The sequence below is a fragment of the Watersipora subatra genome, chromosome 5 (genome assembly GCF_963576615.1).
Source record: "Watersipora subatra chromosome 5, tzWatSuba1.1, whole genome shotgun sequence".
In the NCBI taxonomy this organism is placed as follows: domain Eukaryota; kingdom Metazoa; phylum Bryozoa; class Gymnolaemata; order Cheilostomatida; family Watersiporidae; genus Watersipora; species Watersipora subatra.
In genome coordinates, this window is record NC_088712.1 from 59,822,452 (window position 1) to 59,846,834 (window position 24,383).

Genomic DNA, 24,383 nt, shown 5'->3' on the forward strand with positions numbered 1-24,383 from the left:
AGAAACAGCTTCAAAGCATTGCAACCATTCAAAGTATTTAGATTCATTTCCCCTGTTATATTACTTTCCTTATTAATTTCTGCAGTTCAGATGTACAAGACTGTGCAATACCCTTTGTCAAATAAACTGTGTATATATATAATATGCTATATTATTTGATTTTTTAAGTAAATTAGATAATTTGTTATTATATTATGTACCTGGTGAACTATTATTAATAGGACATTTTGTATTACTTGCTCGACTCAAATGTTAGTTGTTATTAATTTGTCAAAGGCCAAATGGTTGATAGAGCACATGGTCTATTAGAGAACCCATGGAAACTGAGTAAGACCCTTGCCTGAAACCAGATAGCCTCGCCAGGGCATCTGATGGCTACACTGTCGAGAAGTAAGAATAATCAGGTCGTGGTACCGGTGGCCTTTCACACCAGCAGAACATGGTTATCATGGCACAAACAATGCAGCTTTACAAAAAGGAACAAGGAACGCTTCCCACATCTGTACCCGAGAGTTACCCCATGAGCAAAGCTAGGTATTGTACAATGATATCAAGCAAATGTGGAAAAACAAGCAGCCTAAGATCTTGACCAGTGTTCTAGAAAATTCTAGAAAGCTGCTCTAGATAGCGCAATGCTAAAAACTCACAACTGCTATTCTTCATTACTGTAATTATTACTATAATTTTACAAAAGCAAAACCTCAGTTCTATTCTTTAGTTAGTACTTCTATAGACAGCTTGTTTTGTGCGTAGCGCAAACTCCTTAGGCATGCTTTAACACAATGCTTATTCTCTCACTTAATTTTGTGTGTTTTCACAATGTTGTGGAAGTCTAATCTTTATATAATGTTATATATGAATATCGAAACTTCTTTTTCTTTATGCTACCTGCTCATAGAAATCTACTTATTATGCATGCTCTAATTTTTCTATAAAACTTATTTACCTGCAGGCAGCACGCAACACTATACTACCTTCACACTATACTATACTACCTGCAGTCTACACTATACTACCTGCACACTACACTATACTACTTGCACACTACACTATACTACCTGCATACTATACTATACTATACTATACTACCTGCACACTACGCTATACAACCTACACTCTACACTATACTACCTGCACTATACACTATACTACTTGCACACTACACAATGCTACTTGCACACTACACTATGCTACCTGCACTCTACACTATACTACCTACAAACTACACTATACTACCTGCATTCTACACTATACTACCTACACACTACACTATACTACCTGCACTCAACACTATACTACTTGCACTCTACACTATACTACCTACAGATTACACTATACTACCTGCACTCTACACTATACTACCTACACACTACACTATACTACTTGCACACTACACTATACTACCTGCACACTACACTATACTACCTGCATACTACACTATACTACACACACTACACTATATTACCTGCATTCTACACTATACTACCTGCACACTACACTATACTACCTACACACTACACTATACTACTTGCACACTACACTATGCTACCTGCACACTACACTATACTACCTGCATACTACACTATACTACACACACTACACTATAATACCTGCATTCTACACTATACTACCTGCACACTGCACTATACTACCTCCACACTACATTATACTACCTGCATACTACACTATACTACCTGTACACTACACTTTACTACCTGCACACTCCACTATATTACCTGCACTCTACATTATACTACCTGCATACTACACTATCCTACCTGCACACTACACTATACTACCTACACACTACACTATACTACTTGCACACTACACTATACTACCTGCACACTACACTATACTACCTGCACTCTACACTATACTACCTGCACACTACACTATAATACTTGCACTCTACACTATACTACCTGCACTCTACAGCAGCTAAGGGCTTCTTCTTGACATATTATGGTCTTTTTGTAATATTATATAAGGTTATCAGTACTCTTGTCCTTATAATATTTTCCTTCTTTTTTATTTTACTTCATGTTTCATAACCATACCATTCCTTATACATGTAGATGTGACCACAGCTATATTGTTACTATTATTACGAAGTTTTTTTGGACGTTAGAAACAAGAAAGGCACTTCTTACCGAAGACTGTCTTGATATATTTGAGGATCTCAACGACATGAGTGTTCGCACTCGTAGGTTATTTCTGTACTTGCAGCAGCAAAGATCTTGACAAACATATTTAGTCTTGGCAGAAAGGCAGCTTGCAGATCATGATTAAACGCTCAAAAGAAAATTACGTGTAAAATGATTTCACTAGTTGCTATTGTTGCCATAATTGATATTGACTGCTACATTCAAGTTGTAGCGTTTACTCGTCTCTATTCTGTCGGTCTTTTTGCAACTAAAGATGTCATAATCACATTTTCATTTCATCTGAGCATTTTGACGGCAATAAAATTTTGTCAATTCTAATTTTGAAACATATTTGCAATCAGATCTCTTTAAAAATCAAAAACAATTGCAAATGATAAAAAACTGCCGATACTTTCTGATTAAATCTACTAAAATTTTTTGCAAGTTTATCTTTAAATTGAATTTAGAGATGTTTTAATTAGGGCTCTTATCAAGTACTCAAAGCGCTACTCAAAATTATTTGAAGGAGTTTGCAAAAAAGATATGCACAATTCGCATTCTAAATGTCATGGATGCAAAGGATACTATGCAAACAAGAACCTGACACTAACACAACTAGGATAAAAGTCATCCTTGATGAAGTACGTCTGATCCAGGCACTTTAAAATATACCACAAAGGTATAAGTAGAGTATTATGATTTTAAGATATGAGAGCATTTAACACTACAACAAATTGGCTCTGTATATTTACCTTTATGCTAAGTTCTCCTTCTTGTGTGTGTAATCTGTTGGAGTTGACCTTGAACTTCTGAAGTGTGTACAGTAAAGAGTGTAGGCCTGCTGCAGCCATCCAATCATACTAACTATACACACTGAGAAGCAGCTTCAAAGCAACCAATAAGTAAACTTAGATTTATCTCCCCTGTCATATTACTTTCTTTATTATTTTCTGTAGTTCAGCTGAACGAAACTGTGCAATACATTTTGCCAAGCAGGCTATGTATGTTTACGTTATGCTATATTATTTTATTTATTAAGTAAATTAGATTATTTGTTATTATATCATGTACCTGGTGGAATATTATTAATAGTACATTTTGTATTACTTGCTCGACTCAAATGTTAGATATGTTACTAATTTGGCAAACACCAAATGGTTGATAGAGCACATGGTCTACTAGAGAACCTATGGAAACTGAGTAAACCCCTCGCCTGAAACCAGATAGCCTCGCCAGAGCATCTGATGGCTACATTCTCCAGAAATAAGAATAATCAGGTCATGGTACCGGTGGTCTTTCACACCAGCAGAACTTGGTCATCATGGCACAAACAATGCAGCTTTACAAAAAGGAACAAGGAACACTTCCCACATCTGTACCTGAAAGTTACCCCACGAACAATGCTAAGTAATGCACAATGCTATCATGTAGATGTGAAAAACAAGCAGCCTAAGATCTTGACCAGTGTTCTAGAAAATTCTAGAACACTGTGCAAGATAGCGCAATGCAAAAAACTCACAACTGCTAATCTTCATTACTGTAATTATTACTATAATGTTACAAAAGCGAAGCCTCAGTTCTATTCTTTAGTTAGTATTTCTATAGACAGCTTGTTTAGACGTAGTGCAAACTCCTTAGGCATGCTTTAACACAATGCTTATTTTCTCACTCAATTTTGTGTGATTTCACAATGTTGTAGAAGTCTAATATTTATATAATGTTATATAAGAATATCGAAACTTCCTTTTCTTTATGCTACCTGCTCATAGAAATCTACTTATTATGCATGCTATTATTTTTCTATAAAACTTCTTTACCTGCACTCTACACTATACTACCTGCACTCTACACTATACTACCTGCACACTACACTATACTACCTGCACACTACCCCATACTACCTGCAGTCTACACTATACTACCTGCACTCTACACTATAGTACCTGCACACTACCCCATACTACCTGCAGTCTACACTATACCATACTACCTGCACACTACACTATACTACCTGCACACTACCCCATACTACCTGCAGTCTACACTATACTATACTACCTGCACACTACACTATACTACCTGCACACTACACTATACTATACTACCTGCACACTACACTATACTACCTACACACTACACTATACTACCTGCACTCTACACTATACTACCTGCACTCTACCCCATACTACCTGCAATCTACACTATACTACCTGCACTTTACACTATACTACCTGCACACTACACTATACTACCTGCACTCTACCCCATACTACCTGCAGTCTACACTATACTACCTGCACTCTACACTATACTACCTGCACACTACACTATACTACCTGCACTCTACACTATGCTACCTGCACACTATACTACCTGTACTCTACACTATACTACCTGCACTCTACACTATTCAACCTGTACTCTACAGCAGCTAAGGGCTTCTTCTTGACATATTTTGTTCTTTTTGTAATTTTATATAAGGTTATCAATGCTCTTGTCCTTATAATCTCTTCCTACTTTATAGAGTTCACTTCATATTTCATAACCATACCACTCCTTGTGCACATAGATGTGACCACAGCTATATATTGTTATTATTATTATTATTACCAAGTTCTTTTGGACTTTAGAAGACGAGAAAAGCACTTCCTACAGAAGACTTTCTAAATATAGTTGAGGACCTCAAAGATATGAGAGTTCTCACTGGTAAGTTATTTCTCTACTTGCAGCAATAACGATTTTGACAAACCTATTTAGTCTTGGCAGAAATACAGCTTGCAGATAACAAGCACCAGATGGTACTGAGGAAAATAACATATTTTAATTCGACTGAATTAAACATACTCTATGTTTTCATGAGATGATTAATCCACAAGTTTGCATCACCCGCAAGATAAAAAAGGTCGAGTGAGTTTTGTTACTCGCAACTTTTTATTGAGTATTTCGTGCTTACAAGAAATGCAAGAAAATGCCGTGCAGGCTAATCCATTTTAAATATTTCCACACTTTAGGCATTCCTATTTTGAACGCATGCTGTTAAGCAAGACAGGAATGCACCGCTATGTCTTCTGTGGTAGAATTCCTTATGTTAATCCACAACATACAAATGCCCATTGAAACGCATATTGCATGGTAACTCCAGGTGCACATAATTCCAAATCGGCAGCATCCGCACAATGAAAACATAGTGATTGAGAGTTAATGTAGGTATGTCAGAATTGGCATGGTCAACCAGAAATTTGATAAGAATCTATATTTGTTAGTAGAGCTCATGCGCACTGATACATATGTGGACATAACCTTACCTGCACAGGTATAATTGAGAGAATTCAACCTTCGAGTACATTCGTAAGTGTATTTAGTTAAAACTGCTGGAGCATACTTTTTGAGGGCTGGGAAACCCAATGCAGGTAAATTTATATATTTAGTGAAGATACAATGACAACTTAGGCATAGCTTTTTGAGCATATCTTTCTAGGTCTTGGAAGCCATAGAAACAACATGCTGCGAGTGAAACCACCAATGTGCATCAGTAAAGCAGATCTATGGTGAGCTATGGTGAATATGCTGTCGCCTTCAAGAAAGCCTTTCAAAATCACTTTGACAGAAAAGCTTCAAAGAAATAATAGGAAGAAACGGCCGAATTGCATGAACATAAAAAATAAGAATAATGTAACCAAACAAATAACCTTTTAATTTTTGAAAAAGGATAACTATTGTTTTAAAGATGAACTTTGTTATTAAGTTGATTTCAAGGTTGTGATATGGTTTACCTAATTAAACAGTCTATCTGTATGTTAGTCTTTGTCATGTTAGGTAAGTATGTATTGCTTTACTATGCATTGGTGTTATACCATTTAAAGTATATACATCAATTAAAAATATATTATCATTACACACACTTTTACTTACTTTTCGTCACATATCCAGTTATAAAACATTCTGTAAAGTATGTTATAATTTAGTATTATAAACCATAATTTTAACATCTTCAGCACCGTTATATATTATAACCTGCTGTTTTGTATGACACTGCTGCCGTGGCTGTAGTTTGACATTGCTGCTTTGGCTGTAGTTTGACATTGCTGTCTCGGCTGTAGTTTGACATTGCTGCCTCGGTTGTAGTTTGACACCGCTGCCTTGGCTGTAGTTTGACATTGCTGTCTCAGCAGTAGTTTGACACTGCTGCCTTAGCTGTAGTATGACACTGCTGTTTTAGCTGTAGTAGGACACTGCTGCCTTGGCCATAGTAGGATCGTGAAATCATTTTTAGGTGTTACAAACACATGAAATGAGCAACAATGGCCTACTAGTTTAGAGTACCTGTCAGTGTCTGTCTGGGCAGTCCTGTGGACAACACGCTGTAGTTTAATTCTTAGAAAATGCCACTGATCGTAACAGGGAGGTATGCAACCTTAAATTGTTTTCCACCACTGGACAAGTCTTTGGTTTTCTATGTTTTCTACCATTGGACCCGAGATGTCCAGCTAATATCACAATTTTTTGTGCAATAATGCTCTTAAACAAACACACAGCCTTTGCTTGAAGCAAGCAAATCAAATGTACTCGATCTTTAAAAGATTGATCACATAAGTAAGATGCACACACATAAGTACATACACACTCACACCAACGCACGCACGTATGCCCGCACGTATGCACGGAGCCCTCACAGACATGTAGTTGTAGACCTATTCAGGAGCGCACCACGAATTGTGGAGTGCCTTCTTTGTTCAAAGTTACATCAAACTGTCATTGCAATTAGATGTTGAGGCTGTGAGATAAATACTGCACCTCTGATGAGATATTTTACAGTAACCAGAGTAATTATTTATGCAATTTATTCTTAACATCCTAGCAATCATGAATAATGCAGTCACGTCTATTTCATGTTAGCCGATTCTAACTATTCTAACAAGTGAGCTGGCCCTGACTTTCTAATGACTGCCAATAATTTAGGCATGCCTATTTCACGTCAATTGTTTATAGAAACTCTCTAGAGCTCTTGTGATAAAGGTTTATGTATGCAACTAATAATAATTGGCATTACTTTAATCGAATATTTTGCCTCTGATGAGCTATATGGCAGTTACTAGAGATGATTCATGCAATCTATTCCTAACATCGTAGCACTCATGAATAATGCAGTCACATCTATTTCATGTGAGCCAATTCTGACTTTTTAGTATTCACCAAAAGTGTAAGCATATGGAATTCATGTGAGCTGGGCTTGACTTCCTTATGCCCGCCAATAACCTAAGCACGGGTATTACATGTGAACTGTCTACAGAAACTCTCTAGAACTCATGACCTCTAGGTTTACATATGCAACCAATAATAATAATAGGCATTACTGAAGTTGCTTGGAGTAGAAAATTATCTGTCCCTAAAAACGACTATTTTGTTACTAGTAATTATGGTTAAGTCCCTATTATAATATTTTCTGTTTTTTGGTTGCCACGAGTGGCGGCTATCATCCTTCTAACACTTTCCAACTGCGACAGTTTCAGAATTAGAAATTCTCCAACCAATAATCGAATTCTGCACACTGATTGGTTGTTAAAAAGAAGTATTTACATGAATTTTCTGTACCAAAGCATTATCTACATTTATATTTAATTATTTTAAAATCCGACTGGTCAGAGTGAGTCATAAGCGGCTAATATTAAAACATGAGAAAACAATCAATCAACTGTCATATTTATTAACTAATGACACTCTATCACTAGCATGGATAGTATAATTTAATACTCTACAATATAGTATAGAGCAATGTAACACATTACAATATAGTGTAAAATATTATACTACAATATAATAATATTATATATATGCAATGATATAATAATATATAATTAAATTAACTAATGACAATTCATCACTAGCATGGATAATATAACTTAATATTCTACAATATATTACAATATATTGTTATGGGACACATTACGATATAAAATAGTTTCATTTCATATAATGTAATACTATATTTTATTGATAATATTAATAAAATATATTAGTAATATATATTAATTACATTATATATTAATAATACTAACATTATATTGTCCTGCAATGCAATTTAATATGTTATATTATAAAATAATATGACTTGATATAATTTAATGCATTACAATATAATATATCAAAACTCAATGTACTATATTATACCATAATATATTATTATTTAATGTAGTATAATACAATAGAACATACCATGTTTTTGCTATTGTTGTATGGCATAATTTAAAAAACATTTCTATTTAAAATGAAATTATTGCCAATGAAGTAATATATATATACCATAATATAATGCACTGCATTGTAAAATTATGTATTAGAATAAGCTATAATATAATATAGCATAGTCTAATATTATATTATACACATGTAATATACATGTATTATGATGCATGTATATCATATTGTACATGTAATATGGTACATGTATATCATATTGTACATGTAATATGGCACATGTATATCACATTGTACAGGAAATATGGTACATGTATATCATATTGTACATGTAATTTGGTGCATGTATATCACATTGTACATGGAATATGGTACATGTATATCATATTATACATGTATAATATGACATGCACAGAGACGTTTAGTCACTTATTAATTAGCTAAATAATTACATAATATTTTAATGTTATATTATGTATATTGAGCTGCTGGCAGTGTTCACTACTGTTCACTTCCTGGTTTGGGCTCCCATTATTTTTATTATATCTACCAGGGTTTGAGTGTCAAAACATGTTTTAAGTATGTATTTTTTATACTTTGTATTAAATTTTAATACTTTGTATTAAAAATATTAAAAAAGAGGTGACCAAACTAAATAAGTTGGACTAGAGTTAGTGTGCATATACACTAACTTAATACATGTATTTTAAATCATTATTTTATTATTATATACACTGACTGATTTTTATTAAGACGGAGTATGAAAGTTTACCTTTTATTTTTATTCTATACTATTGACTATTAGAACATATTTAACACTTTCTCAGCAAGATTGTCATTAGATCTCTTGATGTGCTAAATGGTCTCAGCATTATATAAAAAAGTGATGGTTTTTAATCAATTCAATTTAATGTAGTTAATTTTAGTGATTAGGAACATGAAGACTCACCAAACCAACTGACTTCAACACAACCTTTTAAACTGTCAATTCCTAAATTAAATTTGGAAGAATATGGAATTTGGATTGAATATGGAGGACTTCCAATTTGAAAGAGTTTAGCTAGTTAGTTATTAGCTTTCTTATCAACTGCGGGAAAGTTTAACCAAAAACATGTGGTGTTTACCAAAATGATACACATTATTTGAATTCCAGATGTCATAGATAATAATAGCATTATACAAGCACGGTCTAGATAACGACTAAACAAGAAAGATGGAATACATCATTGATGAAGGACAACTGAAATTATGAGAAAGAGATGAGTAGAGTACAACGCTCTAGATAGTGCAGAAAGGGGGCGAATGGGAGTGGCGTAATAGTTCTTTAGCCTACTCACCAGGGCTTTGCTTATCTACCTTTTTACCCTTGTGTGTACATAATCTGTGGAAGCTGGCTTTGAGCTTCTGAAGTAGTTATGGCTAAAAGTGTGGGGTTGCAGAAACCAAATGATTGCTTACATATCAAACTGTAGGAAACTGTACAATATCTTTAGGCAAATGGACTATGTACATATATTGTGGTATTTCATTTATTTTGTTGAGTATTATATATGTTATTTTATTACATTATGTTTACACTTAAAATTTTGGCATTTCGGCAAATACAGAATATTTTCAGGATGTTTAATTAAAATTACCAACATAAGTCTCTTTGATAAGTTGTTGTTAACGTAGTGCATGAGGAGTCTAAAGTTGTGACCAAATCAAATTGAACATCATATCAGTGATCACATCTGGTATAGTCAGCTATAAGGATATTATTGCTATAAATATCATCTGAGATCCGGTTTGTAATTTAAGCTGATCGGATTGCCAGGATGTTTCAAAATTAAAATCAACATAGCTTGATCACAGTTAACATATCTAGAAGTAAAATATGTGCCAAGACTTCTCTCAATACGGCATCAATAGGCCTAGTCACATTTCGTGTTTATAATTATGCTCTATGGAGCATTTATAAATACGTTTCATGTTCATGAATGCTAAATGCACTTATTAACAAAGTGCTGAATGCACAGCATAAGTGCTTCATAGAGCACTTATGCTGTGCATTTAGACACTTTTTTAAACCTTTTTAAGGTTGCATTAAGTGCACCAATCAAGTTGCACTTAGTGAAACCTGATTGGTGATCAAGGTATGTTGTTAGCCATTCACCTTCCCTTTTGTAACAATTCGGATATTATAAACACATGAGGTTTACAAAATTTAGAACGTTCTTAGTTTAGTATCAATACGTTCGCTTTAGGTTATCTGGCGAGGATGATGGCATCACTCACATTTCTGTGTCTCGTTGCTGTACTATCTTCTCAGCTCGTAAACGCTGGCACCTGCGCTTCTAAAAAGAGTTGTTCAAGCTGTGTGAAAACGAAAACGTTTAATCCTTTTGCCAAGTGTCGTTGGTGTGCTTTGGACAATAAATGTCACACATTTGGGTCACTTGTAAACTCTTGTACCATAAGTATGAATTTGAAACGCCAATCTGACTGTGACAGACTTGAAGAAATCAGCACCGACTACAAGAAAGAACTGGCATTTGAGCAGGTGTTTCTCGCAGCTGCCGCCTATAGCGACGAGCCAAAAGTTTGCATTGAAAAACTCAAAGCTGGTCATAGCACTTTACCAAATGACATCGACATAGTCGAAGTTATAGCAAGACAATGTGATGACACTATTTTCAAATATAAGGAATGTGCAGCAATTATTGGACTGTCAGTGAGTCAGAAGTCGATATACGTGTCTTTCAGAGGAACCACTTCATTTATTCCTCAGTTTATCGTTCAGACGTTTAGCATCCTGTTTGAATCCAAGCTGGCATATGGAAAAGGACATGTGCAGAAATATTTTCTCATAGCCTATCAGAAGTTAAGCTGTCTTGAACCACGAGTTATGAAGTTGTTGGAGCAGTATCCTGACTTTACAGTACATTTCAGTGGCCACTCTCTGGGTGGTGCTTTGGCTTCGATTGCAGCATTTACGTTTTCTCAAAAAGGGCTGTTAGACAGAAAAGGCATGAAGTTATATACCTATGGCATGCCTCGAGTTGGTGACAAACTCTATGCTACAGATTTTCGTAAAAAGGTATTCGAAAGCTTCAGGGTCGTCAACTACAAAGATTGTGTAACCCATTTTCCCACGTGCCTTATATCCTGTATAGCTGAGGGAGCCACTGGTCCTTACCATCATCACACCGAAGTGTTCTATGACACCTCTAACATGCATCCATACTCTTTCTCCAGGGTCTGTAATGGCAATGAAGATGCCGCATGCAGCCACAAATATCAAGGACCTATCGCGACAGTTGCAAATTCACTTGTCTGTACAGATTATCACACAAAGTATTTTGGGATTACTGTAGGCAAACAATGTGATGAAATTATGAACAAAAGACGCAAACACTCGGATGTTTCTGATATGTCACATCTTTTAAGCAACGAATATTGTTTAGTTCTACAGAAAGGAAATGACGGTTGGTTTGTCGTTTCTAATGTACTAACTAATATTACCCAGAATAGTAACACAAGTACAAGTAACATATTAACTAAGATTACCAAAGCTAGTAACATAAGTACAAATGATACTAGCAGCGTTACTGACTCTCTGACAACTGTTATCAGAGATCACTCTAGGCGTACGACCAGCCTGGCCTACCGGGTAGCGCCGCATATGCTCCTAATGTTCACAACAATCACGTGTATCCACATGTAAGGTAATGTTGTTCAACCTCTGATATATTCATATGTAATGTAATGTTGTTCAACCTCTGATATATCCACATGTAAGGTAATGCTGTTCAACATCTGATATAGCAAAAATTTTGTGAGAATGATTAGAAACATAACTTTTGTGTCACCAGATATTTTGGTGAGTTTGGTTACATCATAGACTTATTACCTATACAAGTATAGTCAATAGGTCTATGGGTTATATCATAGACCTATTACCTATATAAGTATAGTCAATAGGTCTATGGGTTACATCATGGACCTATTAACTATATAAGTATAGTCAATAGGTCTATGGGTTACATCATAGACCTATTACCTATATAAGTATAGTCAATAGGTCTATGGGTTACATCATAGACCTATTACCTATATAAGTATAGTCAATAGGTCTATGGGTTACATCATAGACCTATTACCTATATAAGTATAGTCAATAGGTCTATGGGTTACATCATAGACCTATTACCTATATAAGTATAGTCAATAGGTCTATGGGGTACATGCACAACTCTATGTGATATTATGATATAACTCATATATAAGTCTATAGCATATAACTCCACTCTATGATAGTATTTTTATATGATTATCTACCGTAGTTTCATCAAAGCTTCCTCTCAGCTTGCGGAGCCATTTAACTGATTTTACCATTTTCTTTCAATTTTTATAATATTGTTCTTTTAGAAAGTTTGAGTAACAACGCTAATACACCATAAATGGGTTACTGTTTTGTTCTCATCTTAAAAGAGTCATTTCACTGATTTTATCTTTTTTTTTTAATTTTCACAATATTGTTTTTTCAGAAAGTTTGAGTAACAATGCTGATGCACCATTAATTTATCCTTTGCTTTTTTCATCTTGCAAGATCCATTTCACTGATTAAATTATTTTAAAAAATCTTTTAAATTTCAATATATATTGAACCATCTTCTACCCCTTGTTGTTCATCTTACTTAAGTTGGTCAACCGTTGCATTATTTTCAAGCTATATAAATTCAGAAGATGCCGCTATATGCACCCAACTTGTTATGATTGCTCATAGAAAGCTTGTTAATCGATTTCTCTATTTAGAACAAAAAGATTTTCCATCAATTTTTGCACTATTGGTCAAATCTTTTATAGATGTAGCCCACTCAGTATGGCTATAAATAGCTTATTAACACTGACTTTCTATGAATTTTGCCAATTATTTACAGTTCTATGGTGCCGCAATAACACTTTTCTGACAAAAATTTCAGCACCAAAGTAATTGCTAAGGTACCAAACAGTGATACTGCAGCGACACATCCTCATGCACATAGGCCTTGCTTTTCCTTTGCTTTATATGCAGACATGCCTTGACATAATGTGTCACACAACCATCCCTCCACGATATTGCCCTATGAAGCATAGTGCTTCAGCATTGGCGCAACTGGGTGCCGCTACACTATTTCTGTATGGAAACTTAGTATTTGATCATAAAAATAGGCCGACATGTCTAAAACTTTAAACTAGTTTACTAACAGTACATTATCATAAACTCACTACAAGCAACGCCAACTCATATCTAGCTTGATTTCAGATTCACAGATAAGGCATGGCAGCAGTTTTCATCTATGAAAATGAAACAATCATATCTATAGGTGCAAGACTTATTTAGCAGATTGCTGTTTTCCTAGTAAGCCATAACGACTTGTGGTCATCGAGGTGAGCTGATTTTGATAACAGCGGTAACTTTCAATATAGAGCAACTGCACTTCCACTTGCACTTTTGCTTCTGTCTTTGGACGCTGTTAAGAAGAGCTCATAGCTGCTGTAGTGTGCATGCAGACTTTAAGTTCACTAGAAGTACAAGGGCATACGTACTAGCTAGACATTTAAGAGCAAGGTGGTATAAGGAAAACAGGCACAATAGTCTTATATAATCCCATGAACAAACGAGCAGAGCGAATGTTTGAGAGTTTTTATGATAAATGCATGTGCACACAACTTACGAAAATTATTCATCAATAACGTCGAAACCCTTGCATCGAAATCTCATCAACAAATTTAACCATTTTTTTGTAGACTCGTTAAAGTATAATAATGATACAAAACACATGCAACCCTATTTGAACATGTTACCAAGTCTTTGAAAGGTTACCGCAATATCTTAAAACTAACCTATCTGATCGGATTATACATAAATAGACAGATTAATTTGGCCGAAAATCGTTATTAAAACTGGCCAAGCCTTACTTTTATCAACATTAAGACCGGCAAACGAATCGCCGAGTGACAGAAAAGAGAACAATCAATTCATGCGCATTTCACGAAAAAATAACGTGCACATTTCACCAGTCTCTAGCATTGTCGAATTGCCAAAGGTTTCTGTAATTAACGTAGAAGTACAGAAATCATTTCTTTTTTGCCAATTTCAAAGTAACTGACATTTTGAAAACTTTTGAGTACTTTGGTATACTAACTGATGTCCAAAGCAGTGAAAGTAAAGGAAATGACGATGATACTTTTTTCTAATGATTCTAATGAGATTATTATGATATTTAATTATAAGTTTGGATATTCTTCTTGATACTTCTTGATATTGTTAGCTATGACGTTTTGAAATGTAAACAAAATTGTTCATCGGTTTTTTATTATTACTGTATTAATAATATTGGTTATTCTAATATCAGTGCATTTTACTTCTAATATTGCATTTTTCCTATTGCAGGGGGAGAGATATAAACATATAATCTTTGCATTTCATTATTGCTGTTTGTCATGACCAAACACTTTTTTAAATAGATTTTCTAAAAATCTATATAAATCTCACAACTGCTTGATATTGTTAGCTATGACGTTTTGAAATGTAAACAAAATTGTGCATTGGTTTTATATTATTACTATATTAATAATATTGGTTATTCTAATAATATCAGTGCATTTTACTTCTAATATTGGCCAATATTACGTTTCTCCTATTGCAGAGGGAGAGATATAAACATATAATCTTTTCCTTTCATTATTGCTGTTTGTTGTATATAATAACGCCCACACCCAGTACATTACAGCTACCATTGCAGTTATCCTATTGCACTGCAGTGCCATTTGACTGCTGATATTGCATTTCTCAACCATCAGAACCCTTTCTTTTTTTCAATATCACTTTGGTCGTGGGCTGTATGACAGTGGAATTTCTAGTATTATATAAATATTAGACTCTCATAGCATTGTGAAAGCACACAATATTGAGGGAAAGAATAAACATTTTTCTAAACTCCTTAAAGGTTGACTTGCAAAAAAATTCACATTACAGTTATTTGGTATCAAAAGATTCACCATGTCTTACTCTGTTGTGTTGTAAGTGCCAATTATGTGGAAATGTGATTACAAGCTCTCGAAAGTTCAAAAACGAAAAGCCTCCGTAAATTGGAATCTGTTTATTTTTCTGACGTAGTCATGACAGTTTGGTTATTGTCTTGTCACGTGAAGTTCTCACGTGAACTGAAAGGCCAATAAAAAGCTCAATATAAAACTTATCGTAGCACTAGTTTATGACAAACACTTTGGGTTTTACCGAAGACCCCGTATCAAATATAAATGCACGCTACTTTACAGTTTTGTTTCGGCTTGATCAAATCGTCAAGTCATAATCTGGTCCTGTGACCCAATACTTTGCAAATAATTTTTGCAGCACTTTCGATTATCACAGGTGACCAACAGGCTTGTCTTGATTATCATACAATGATATGTACTCCTTCGAGGTAAGGTTAAAAAATTAAATGAATTTGTACAGTAAGTTATAAGATATCAGTGGTAAAAGTGACAGCATTACAATGACAATAAATCTTTAAGCATGTTTAAAAGTGTTTTAAGCAAAATTCACATTACATTTATTTAGTAGCAAAAGATTCAAATAATGTAATGTAATGTGAATTTTGTTGCAAGTCAACATTTAAAAACGAACAGTTGATCGCAGCCATCACAAAAACGTCATGGATCGGAATTTCTTTCCAAAACAACTCAAATGGGACGTAGTTGAACGAGATGGCTTCTGTTTACACTTTCATGCAACCTCATTCGTCAAAATATTTTCACCAATATACTTCACGCATTCAATAAAACCATGTCTATTGTCCTTACACGTCTATTTCATTATCATTGTAATCTTGTCCCTTTGAGTACTGATATCTCAAAACCTAAAGTAAAAATTCGTTTAATTTTTTAACCTTAGCTCGAAGGAGTGCATATCATTCTCTGATAAACATGACAAGCATGTTGGTCTCCTGTGACAGTCAAAGAATGCTGCAGTAAGTGAAGTATGGGTCACATGATCAGATTACGGCTAGAGGATTAGACCAAGCCGAAACACAACTGTAAAGTAGCGAGCATTTATATTTGATACAAGCTTTCCGGTAGAACCCGCAGTGTTCGTCATAAACTAAAGCTACGAGACATTTTATATCGAGCCTTTTATTGGCCTTTAACTTTACGTGATAGCATCACGTGCCAAAACAATAACCAAACTGTTGGAGTACGGCAGCCAAATAAAGAGTTTTGAGTTTATATTATGACAAGGGGAAACAATTAACATTTAAAGCGATTTCCACATCTTTTAGTTTTGTCAAATGCAATGAGTAACCAAAAAGGAAAATACTTTTTTCTGAAATAAAATTATTTCTGCGACAGCATGAAATCCAAAGAATTTAATTCTGATTATTAGACACTCTCGAGTAGACTAAAATATACCAAGTTGAGAACTGTATCTGGTACTGAAGCAGATGCCTCAAGAGAAAATAACTCCTAAGCATTACTGTTGCTTTTTGCCTTGCTGTTATAATTTGCTAGCTTTCTGTTCAAAGTTTAAACAATATTAGTATGTAACCAATAATATATATAATATCTTATATCTAGTGTCTGTTAACATTGACTTGAGTGATAGTCACTCAAGAGCCAAATTGAGAATTGCTTTTTATTGTATCTACCAAAGCAAGGAATTGATTGAGCTTGGTCTTTGGAGCTATGTATATAGCCATAGAGAAAAAGAGGAAAAGGGTAAACAACTCCTAGGTAATATTGGTGGCAAAAGAATACTCCGAGAGTATGAAGAGTAGGTTCACTTTGTTATTCATGTATACAAGCAGATTGAACTCTCAAATAGCTTGGCAGAGACTGGATAAATAAGTGGCAGCAAATATACAATGGCACGTTGTGTGCGGTTAGTGGCATGTTGATCTGCAAATCTGAATATAAGGTATGCGTGTGTAGGGTTAGCCTAGATTTTTTTTACCACACTGTCCTTCTTCGCATAAAGTTCTGAACATGGTTGGGGCATGGTTACTGGCAAAAATGATGCACCACATGGTGGAAGTTGCATCATCTTGCAAATTTTTTTATGACATCACTGCTTATAAATACGAGAGGGTTTTTGGAGCTATGTTAACCCTAGCCTTAAAATATCGCCAAAGTTTAAATCCTTTTTGGACGGATGGCGCAACCTCCTCCTGACAAATTCTAAAATGAAGGGCCAGTAGTCTTCAGTGTCGTTTAAGAAGAGTTACGCCACCAACCGAGTATATACAAACACATAAGACAGCTCAAGTTTTGCTCTAACTCACACTGCAGTTATAAAAGTGGCAACTCTATATTTACAAGTTTTCTGCTACTTCATAGTATATAACTCCTATTATATGTGCTAGAATGTCTTAGCTGTGTTTGTGTTTACTTTCAATTTCTCAACTTTAGGCCCCCAAACAATTTGATGTATTCACAATGATAATTATATTTATAAAACCATCACTTGCCAATTTTTTTTGTTCTTAGCAGTTATAAAAAATATAAGCAGGCTTGTTTTATGCAAATTAATGGACAACCGCAAATTTATTACGAACAATGATTGTAACTGAAAGTGCAAGAAGTATGTAGTGCAGCATAAAATTTGAATAACTTTTCATAATAAAAATTGAATACTAAAAGAGCATATTATACTACATAGAAACTCCTTCATAGTAATATTATAATACAAATTATTAACATTGAATAAACAAGTCAAAGAAGCTAAGCTGTGCTAGTACTATAGAAAGCTAGGCCAGCATAGTATTTTGTGTGCAATGGATGACCTACACATGTTTATAACATATATACATATTATACTAGCCAACAAGCCTGAGTGCAGTAAGAATACAAAAAGCATCGAATTTCAACAACACTTAGTGAATATTCATAGCTAATGTTCGCATGGCCATGCTTTTGCTACCTAGCTGCACTAACTGTGAGGTGGAGGTATGTTTTTTACATAAAATATAGTGTAACATTCATCAACTTTCTCACTAGTTTCTGTAATATAGGATGACAAGTGGGCAGTTCATGTGGCATATCAATATTCTCCATGCATTTAGAAGCTATCAAAGTACTTATATGGGTATGAGGCTCAAAGCTTTTCTCAACTGACTCCCACTGTTTGAACAGAGCAAATATTTCACCAGAAACTTCACACAAAGCACCTTCTTTAAAGTTTTTTAATTGTAGAAGACCTGACCTACAGTGTGGAATACCAGATGTGTTGGATAGGCTGGTGCAACAACCTTCACATACTTGCTTCAATTTTAACAAACTCTGTAGACAATAGCCAGCTGGGTAATATAGTGACTCTTCTTCAGCTGCGTTGATTTTCTCATGTGAAGCCAGTGGTATATCTATAAGCTGAGGCTCTGCAGTTGGTACTTCTATGGTAGATAGCAATAATACTCTCTTTCATCTTTTACTTAGTTAGAAGTTTTGGTCAGTTTGAGATACTGCGGCAGAGTGATCAGTTTTAGACCACTTTTAAATTATTTAGCTGTTGGCACAGGGCTTTTAGCCTAGTGTAAACTTAACTAACCACAGATAAGATGCTAGTGCTATAGGCTACATAAAAAAAATCAGAAAAATCTATATAAAGAGGCTAGAAAAATGATGATTTCGTCCGTGTATAAGTTGTATTTCTGACTCAATACCTCAATTTACTGCAGAACTTTATACGGCCTCGTACGTTTGCTTGGAACTCTTGAAAGTGTGTGAACTTCCGGTGGCATAACTTTTCCTAAACGACACTGGTAGTCTTGAGCATAGAGTTATCTCCCCCTAGAGTGATAACTACACGAGCGTTTCCGGTGCCAACAAGGAGCGTTTAGGCCACGCCTCTTTTTTGTGCTAGTCAGTCGTAGTGATTGACTAGATCAATAACATCAGCCATGAGAAGGGTTAAACAAGGATCATGAATTCCAGTTGAGATAGTAATTAATGCTCATATTAAAGAAATGATGATTATAGTTTATTACTCTAATATATGCTTATTATTTAAAGCAATTCAATACCTACCAGGGATCGCTAAACATATTATGAAAATGTTTACTTTTTCATTTCCATAAACATAAATATTTCCATAATTTTAGGGAAATGGATATGGACATTTTATTTTACAAGTATGGAAATGGTATGAAAATGGAAATAATATGGAAATGAATTATGGAAATGCTATGGAAATGGAAATAATATGGAAATGAATTATGGAAATGGAATTAATATGGAAATGAATTATGGAAATGGAAATAATATGGAAATGGAAATACTATGGAAATGAAGTAGGGAAATGGAATTAATATGGAAATGAATTATGGAAATGGAAATAATATGGAAATGGAAATAATATGGAAATGAATTATGGAAATGGAATTAATATGGAAACGAATTATGGAAATGGAAATAATATGGAAATGGAAATAATATGGAAATGAGTTATGGAAATGGAATTAATATGGAAATGAATTATGGAAATGGAAATAATATGGAAATGGAAATAATATGGAAATGAATTATGAAAATGGAAATTGTGACATACACGTAATCCCTGATACCTGCATGACTTGCCAAGGCACTGAATAGATAGTGAGTGAAAGTGAAGGTAATGCAAGCAGTTACTCATAGATAACATACATAGTCATACTGGGGTTGTATTACATTGGTGTGATGGGAAGCTAATCAACTGCCATCAACTATGAGCTGTACTACCCGGTGTTGCCCGAGTAATAAAAAAGTATTTGGACAGAAAATTTAATTTTATATAACATTTACTATTCTAACTTTTAAACTTCATATCATAAGAAAATATTTTTAAGCAATTTAAATGAATTAGGAGGAAAAAGAAAACAACTCTAAAGGTTTGCAAGCTTTTTCAAACAACTACCACTTTTAAATTTAATATCATGAAAGAAGTTTTTTGTTGAAATGAATTAGGAAGAAAAATGAAACTGCAAATGTGTTTAAATGTAAATTAATTAGCAAGTAATGCTAATTATAATCTGTTTAGCTATGATTACAATAAAAAATTATTGTAATCATAGCTAATTTTTATTACTTTATTTAATAAATAAAGTAATAAAAAGTCTATTTTATTTTTAAATAATTATAATTTAGTATAATTAAGTATAATTTATTTTTATCCAACATATAACAACATTTGCCACTCTAACTTTCAAACTTTTTGCTTGCTTACATCAAGCAAAGATGTCCACTAACTAGTGGACATCTTTGCTTCAAACTAGTCTATGTATTTGATTGATATGTATTGAAATCTAAGATTACATGCAAGGGCTGTTTGTGAACTGAGGTGACAATGAATCACTCTATCACCATACAATGTCAATACTTTCAGTTGATGGCAGTCGATTAGCTTCCCATCACACCAATGTAATACAACCCCAGTATGACTATCTATCTTATCTATGAATAACCAATGATATACAGCCCCTCATGTTTGGGGGCTGTATATCATTGGAGTAACTGATTGCATTAACTCACTTACTTAACACCATCTATTCAGTGCCTTTTCAATGCGTGTAGGTATTGAATTGCTTTAAATAATAAGCATATATTAGAGTAATAAACTATAGTCATCATTTCTTTAATATGAGCAATAATTACTCTCTTAACTGGAAATTCATGATCATTCTCATGGCTCACGTTATTGTTCTGTCGATCACTACGATTGACTAGCACAAAAAAGGGGCGTGGCCTAAACGCTCTTTGTTGGCACCGAAAACGCTCGTGTTGTTGAATGCACAGTTATCACTCTAGGGGAGATAACTTTATGGTCCTGAGCGCAAGAGTTTTGCCAGTAAAAGAGGCGTGTCCTGTTTGAATACAAAGGCGCAGGCGGCAATGTAATTACGTATTTTTGAACGGGCGCTGGCGTAAACAAATCCATGCTGTTTCCGAATATTGCGCGGGAAGTACCAAAAGCTTCCACTAGCTACTGAGCAAAGTTGGTAATTAATTTGGAGTCACCAGCCGATTTAAAATGGAGAAGCAGTCACATTCACGAGGCAACACCACAGTTTGTGTTGATCCCAAGTACGTCGACACAATCTCTGTCATTCTAAATTTGGTCTTATTTTACATTTTCGGTTTTCATTCACGTGTTGAATGGTATATCTGATCTAGCACTCCATATTGAGCAGTAATTTGATTAAATATTGGTATTTTGTTCATATTTAGAGGGCATCAAATAATTACACAAGGAGTTGATGGTAGAATCAGGATATGGGACAGTCTCGATGACGAGGAGCCGCTTAAGACTTTTAACGTCGGAGGCAATCTTCATTCATTTGCTGTCAAGGTTTGGCTAATCATTTCCCATTAGTACATTGGCCGTGTGTACCAAAACTATTATTCTTCGACTTTAGTTTAAGTTATTTTTTACTAATGGATAGAGCAAGTTAATTTCAAATGATAATAATTCTGTAAAAATTGTCACCTCTCTTTCGAACCTGGGATCATACCTGCCAACTCTCACGCATTGGGCGTGAGACTCACGCAATCACCCCAAAGAAAAAACGAAAATGCATGAGATTTTTGCCACAATTTTATATATACTATCATTGATACATCAATTGACCTAAAACCAAATCTCATGCATTGCCCCACTCTTGAGTTGCCAGGTCTGCCTGAGATGCTTGTTTGATTTTTTGTGTGTCAACTTGTACTAGCTTTTTTGTATAAATACAAGCTTTTACAGCCTAGATAGAACTCCTTAATTTTTTATGAAGTATTATTAGGTAGTAAATGTTAAAAGCTAACGTATGTAAATTTGTTCTGTGGCACAAGTTTTTGTATGAGAAGTAACCATGCAATTTTTCTGATTTGTTTTATATAGTTATGGTCTCCAATGTTTTTTCTCTACATAATATGAGTTGTTTAGTTACTTATACGATTTTCGTTCGGAAAGATTTTCATCTGTTTATAATTGTGTACTAGGATGATGTTATTTATACGGCGAATGAGAAAGGGAATGCTCTAGTCTCCTTCTCCCTAGATGATGGACAAAGCCAAGGACTGGTTACTCGATTCACCGCCCCTATTACAGACATCGTTGGCAATAAGACACATGTGGCTGCAGGTGCTAGGTTAGACCTATCTCTTATGTGCATTTTTATTGATTTGTGCAAATCTCTCAACACCCATGGAGATGGTTTGAAAAAAGTATTTCATTGATGATTTCATAAATTGAAACTTTGAACCAGCAGTCTAAAAGTTGATATATGAGCTGAACCAATCAGAAAGTCTGCGGTATAATCAATCACCAATCAGTATCAATCACCAATCAGTCGTGTCTAAAACCAATAAAAATGTGTGCAAGTTTTGCACAATTTCTTGATTGTTCAATACAATTGTACCCATGACTGTTATTATTATAGACTGCGTGATATTGGAGCACCACGGCCTTTTTTAAGTCATGACGAACATGGAAGGTGCACGCTGGTAGAATGCTCAAATGTTATTAGATATGGCTTAATCTTTAAGATCTATAAGATGTAAATATTATAGTTCTATAATCTATAGGCTCAATCTATAAGATTTTTTGTATTTTAATCTTTTGACAAGATTGGTATTTTAGAGTTTTTAACGAACCAGGATTGCGGGGTAATGTCAACTTGCTACTATGGTTATTTTCATTAAAGGTTGACTTGCAACAAAATTCACATTACAGTTATTTGGTATTAAAAGATTCACCATGTTTTACTCTGCTGTGTTGTAGGTTCAAAATATGTGGAAATGTGATTACAAGCTCTTAAAAGCTCAAAAATGAACAGTTAAAAAATGGCCGTAGGTGGGAATCCCTTTATTTTGATGACACAATCAACTCGACATGGTTATTGTTGTGACACGTGATGCTATCAGAAAGGCCAATAAAAGGCTCAATATAAAATGTCTCGTAGCACTAGTTTATGACAACCACTTCGGGTTCTACTGGAAAGCCCATATCAAATATAGATGCTCACTACTTTACAGTTTTGTTTCAGCTTGGTTTAGTCGTAATCTAATCACGTGTCCCATATTTCTGGCCAAATGGCGTGAACAATTTCTGCAGCGTTTTTCGACCATCACAGGTGACCAACAGGCTCCTCATGGTTATCAGAGGATGTAACAAGACTTTAGCTGGTGTATTGTAGCGAATAAAGCAGAGAGGAGGCAAATGAGTATCAATGCTAATTATGCTGCTGTACTCTTGAAGATTAATTTAATACGTAATAAAATGGAATTTTTTTGCAGGCTAAGGAAGCTTGTCTAGTCCTGTCCAATTTTTCTTCTGGTTTAAAAGAAAAAAAATGCTGGTGCAACGCAGAAAACTGCTGGCTAGCTAAAGCTTGTAGAAGGATCCAGAGAAGGTGCTACAGTAGTTTTTTTTTGTATGGAATGTGCACAAGAACCAATGTAACCATACGTAAAAAGCTTGTACGTATTTATACCCTAGAGGAAAGGGCTTTAACAAGTTTCAGAAAGTGATGTAAATGCGTCAACTATCTTGAGTAGTTCGTTATATGGGTTACATACATACGATGAATTGTATTCACGTAGGAGATAACAAGCCCACCTGCAAAGACATGGTTAAACAAGAAAATAAAACAAAATCAAAAGGAAAAAATAAAATATGAAAAAAATGCCACACAAGAGATAAATAATATATATTATACATGCATTGTTTTAATGTACCAGTCCACATCAGTAAATTAAACACCTGAAATATTTCCGCCAATGTGGGGTTTTCTGTATCTTCTACTTCCTCGCCTTTGCTAAATGGTTGCTCCTTTTGAATGCTGATCGCGTGCATGACCTTCTAACTCCTTCAAATCTTCAGTCGGAAGCTCTTTCTTGTTCTTGCTTTAATGGAGTTCTTGTTTTAATACTAATTGCAAATGCTGATTGGTTGCGATCATATTCCTTGACAATGTTAATAATACGGGTGCTTTCTTATTTACGACATCCAACTTTGTTGACATAGAAATCATTTTTCCTTCGTTTTGTAGCGTTTGTATC

At 34.5% G+C, this 24,383-nt stretch overlaps 1 protein-coding gene across 1 annotated transcript in view; it reads left to right on the forward strand.

Annotated features, from left to right (window-relative positions):
- The first annotated feature begins 448 nt into the window (after positions 1-448).
- The window catches only part of LOC137397542 (WD repeat and HMG-box DNA-binding protein 1-like), a 65,706-nt gene continuing 41,771 nt past the window's right edge, over positions 449-24,383 (forward strand). The window contains exons 1-7 of the mRNA XM_068083834.1: positions 449-534; positions 2,079-2,196; positions 4,778-4,853; positions 10,589-11,994; positions 13,399-13,502; positions 21,564-21,684; positions 22,323-22,471. Of these exons, the coding sequence (XP_067939935.1) occupies positions 449-534; positions 2,079-2,196; positions 4,778-4,853; positions 10,589-11,994; positions 13,399-13,502; positions 21,564-21,684; positions 22,323-22,471 (2,060 nt within the window). The remainder of the gene's footprint in view (positions 535-2,078; positions 2,197-4,777; positions 4,854-10,588; positions 11,995-13,398; positions 13,503-21,563; positions 21,685-22,322; positions 22,472-24,383) is intronic.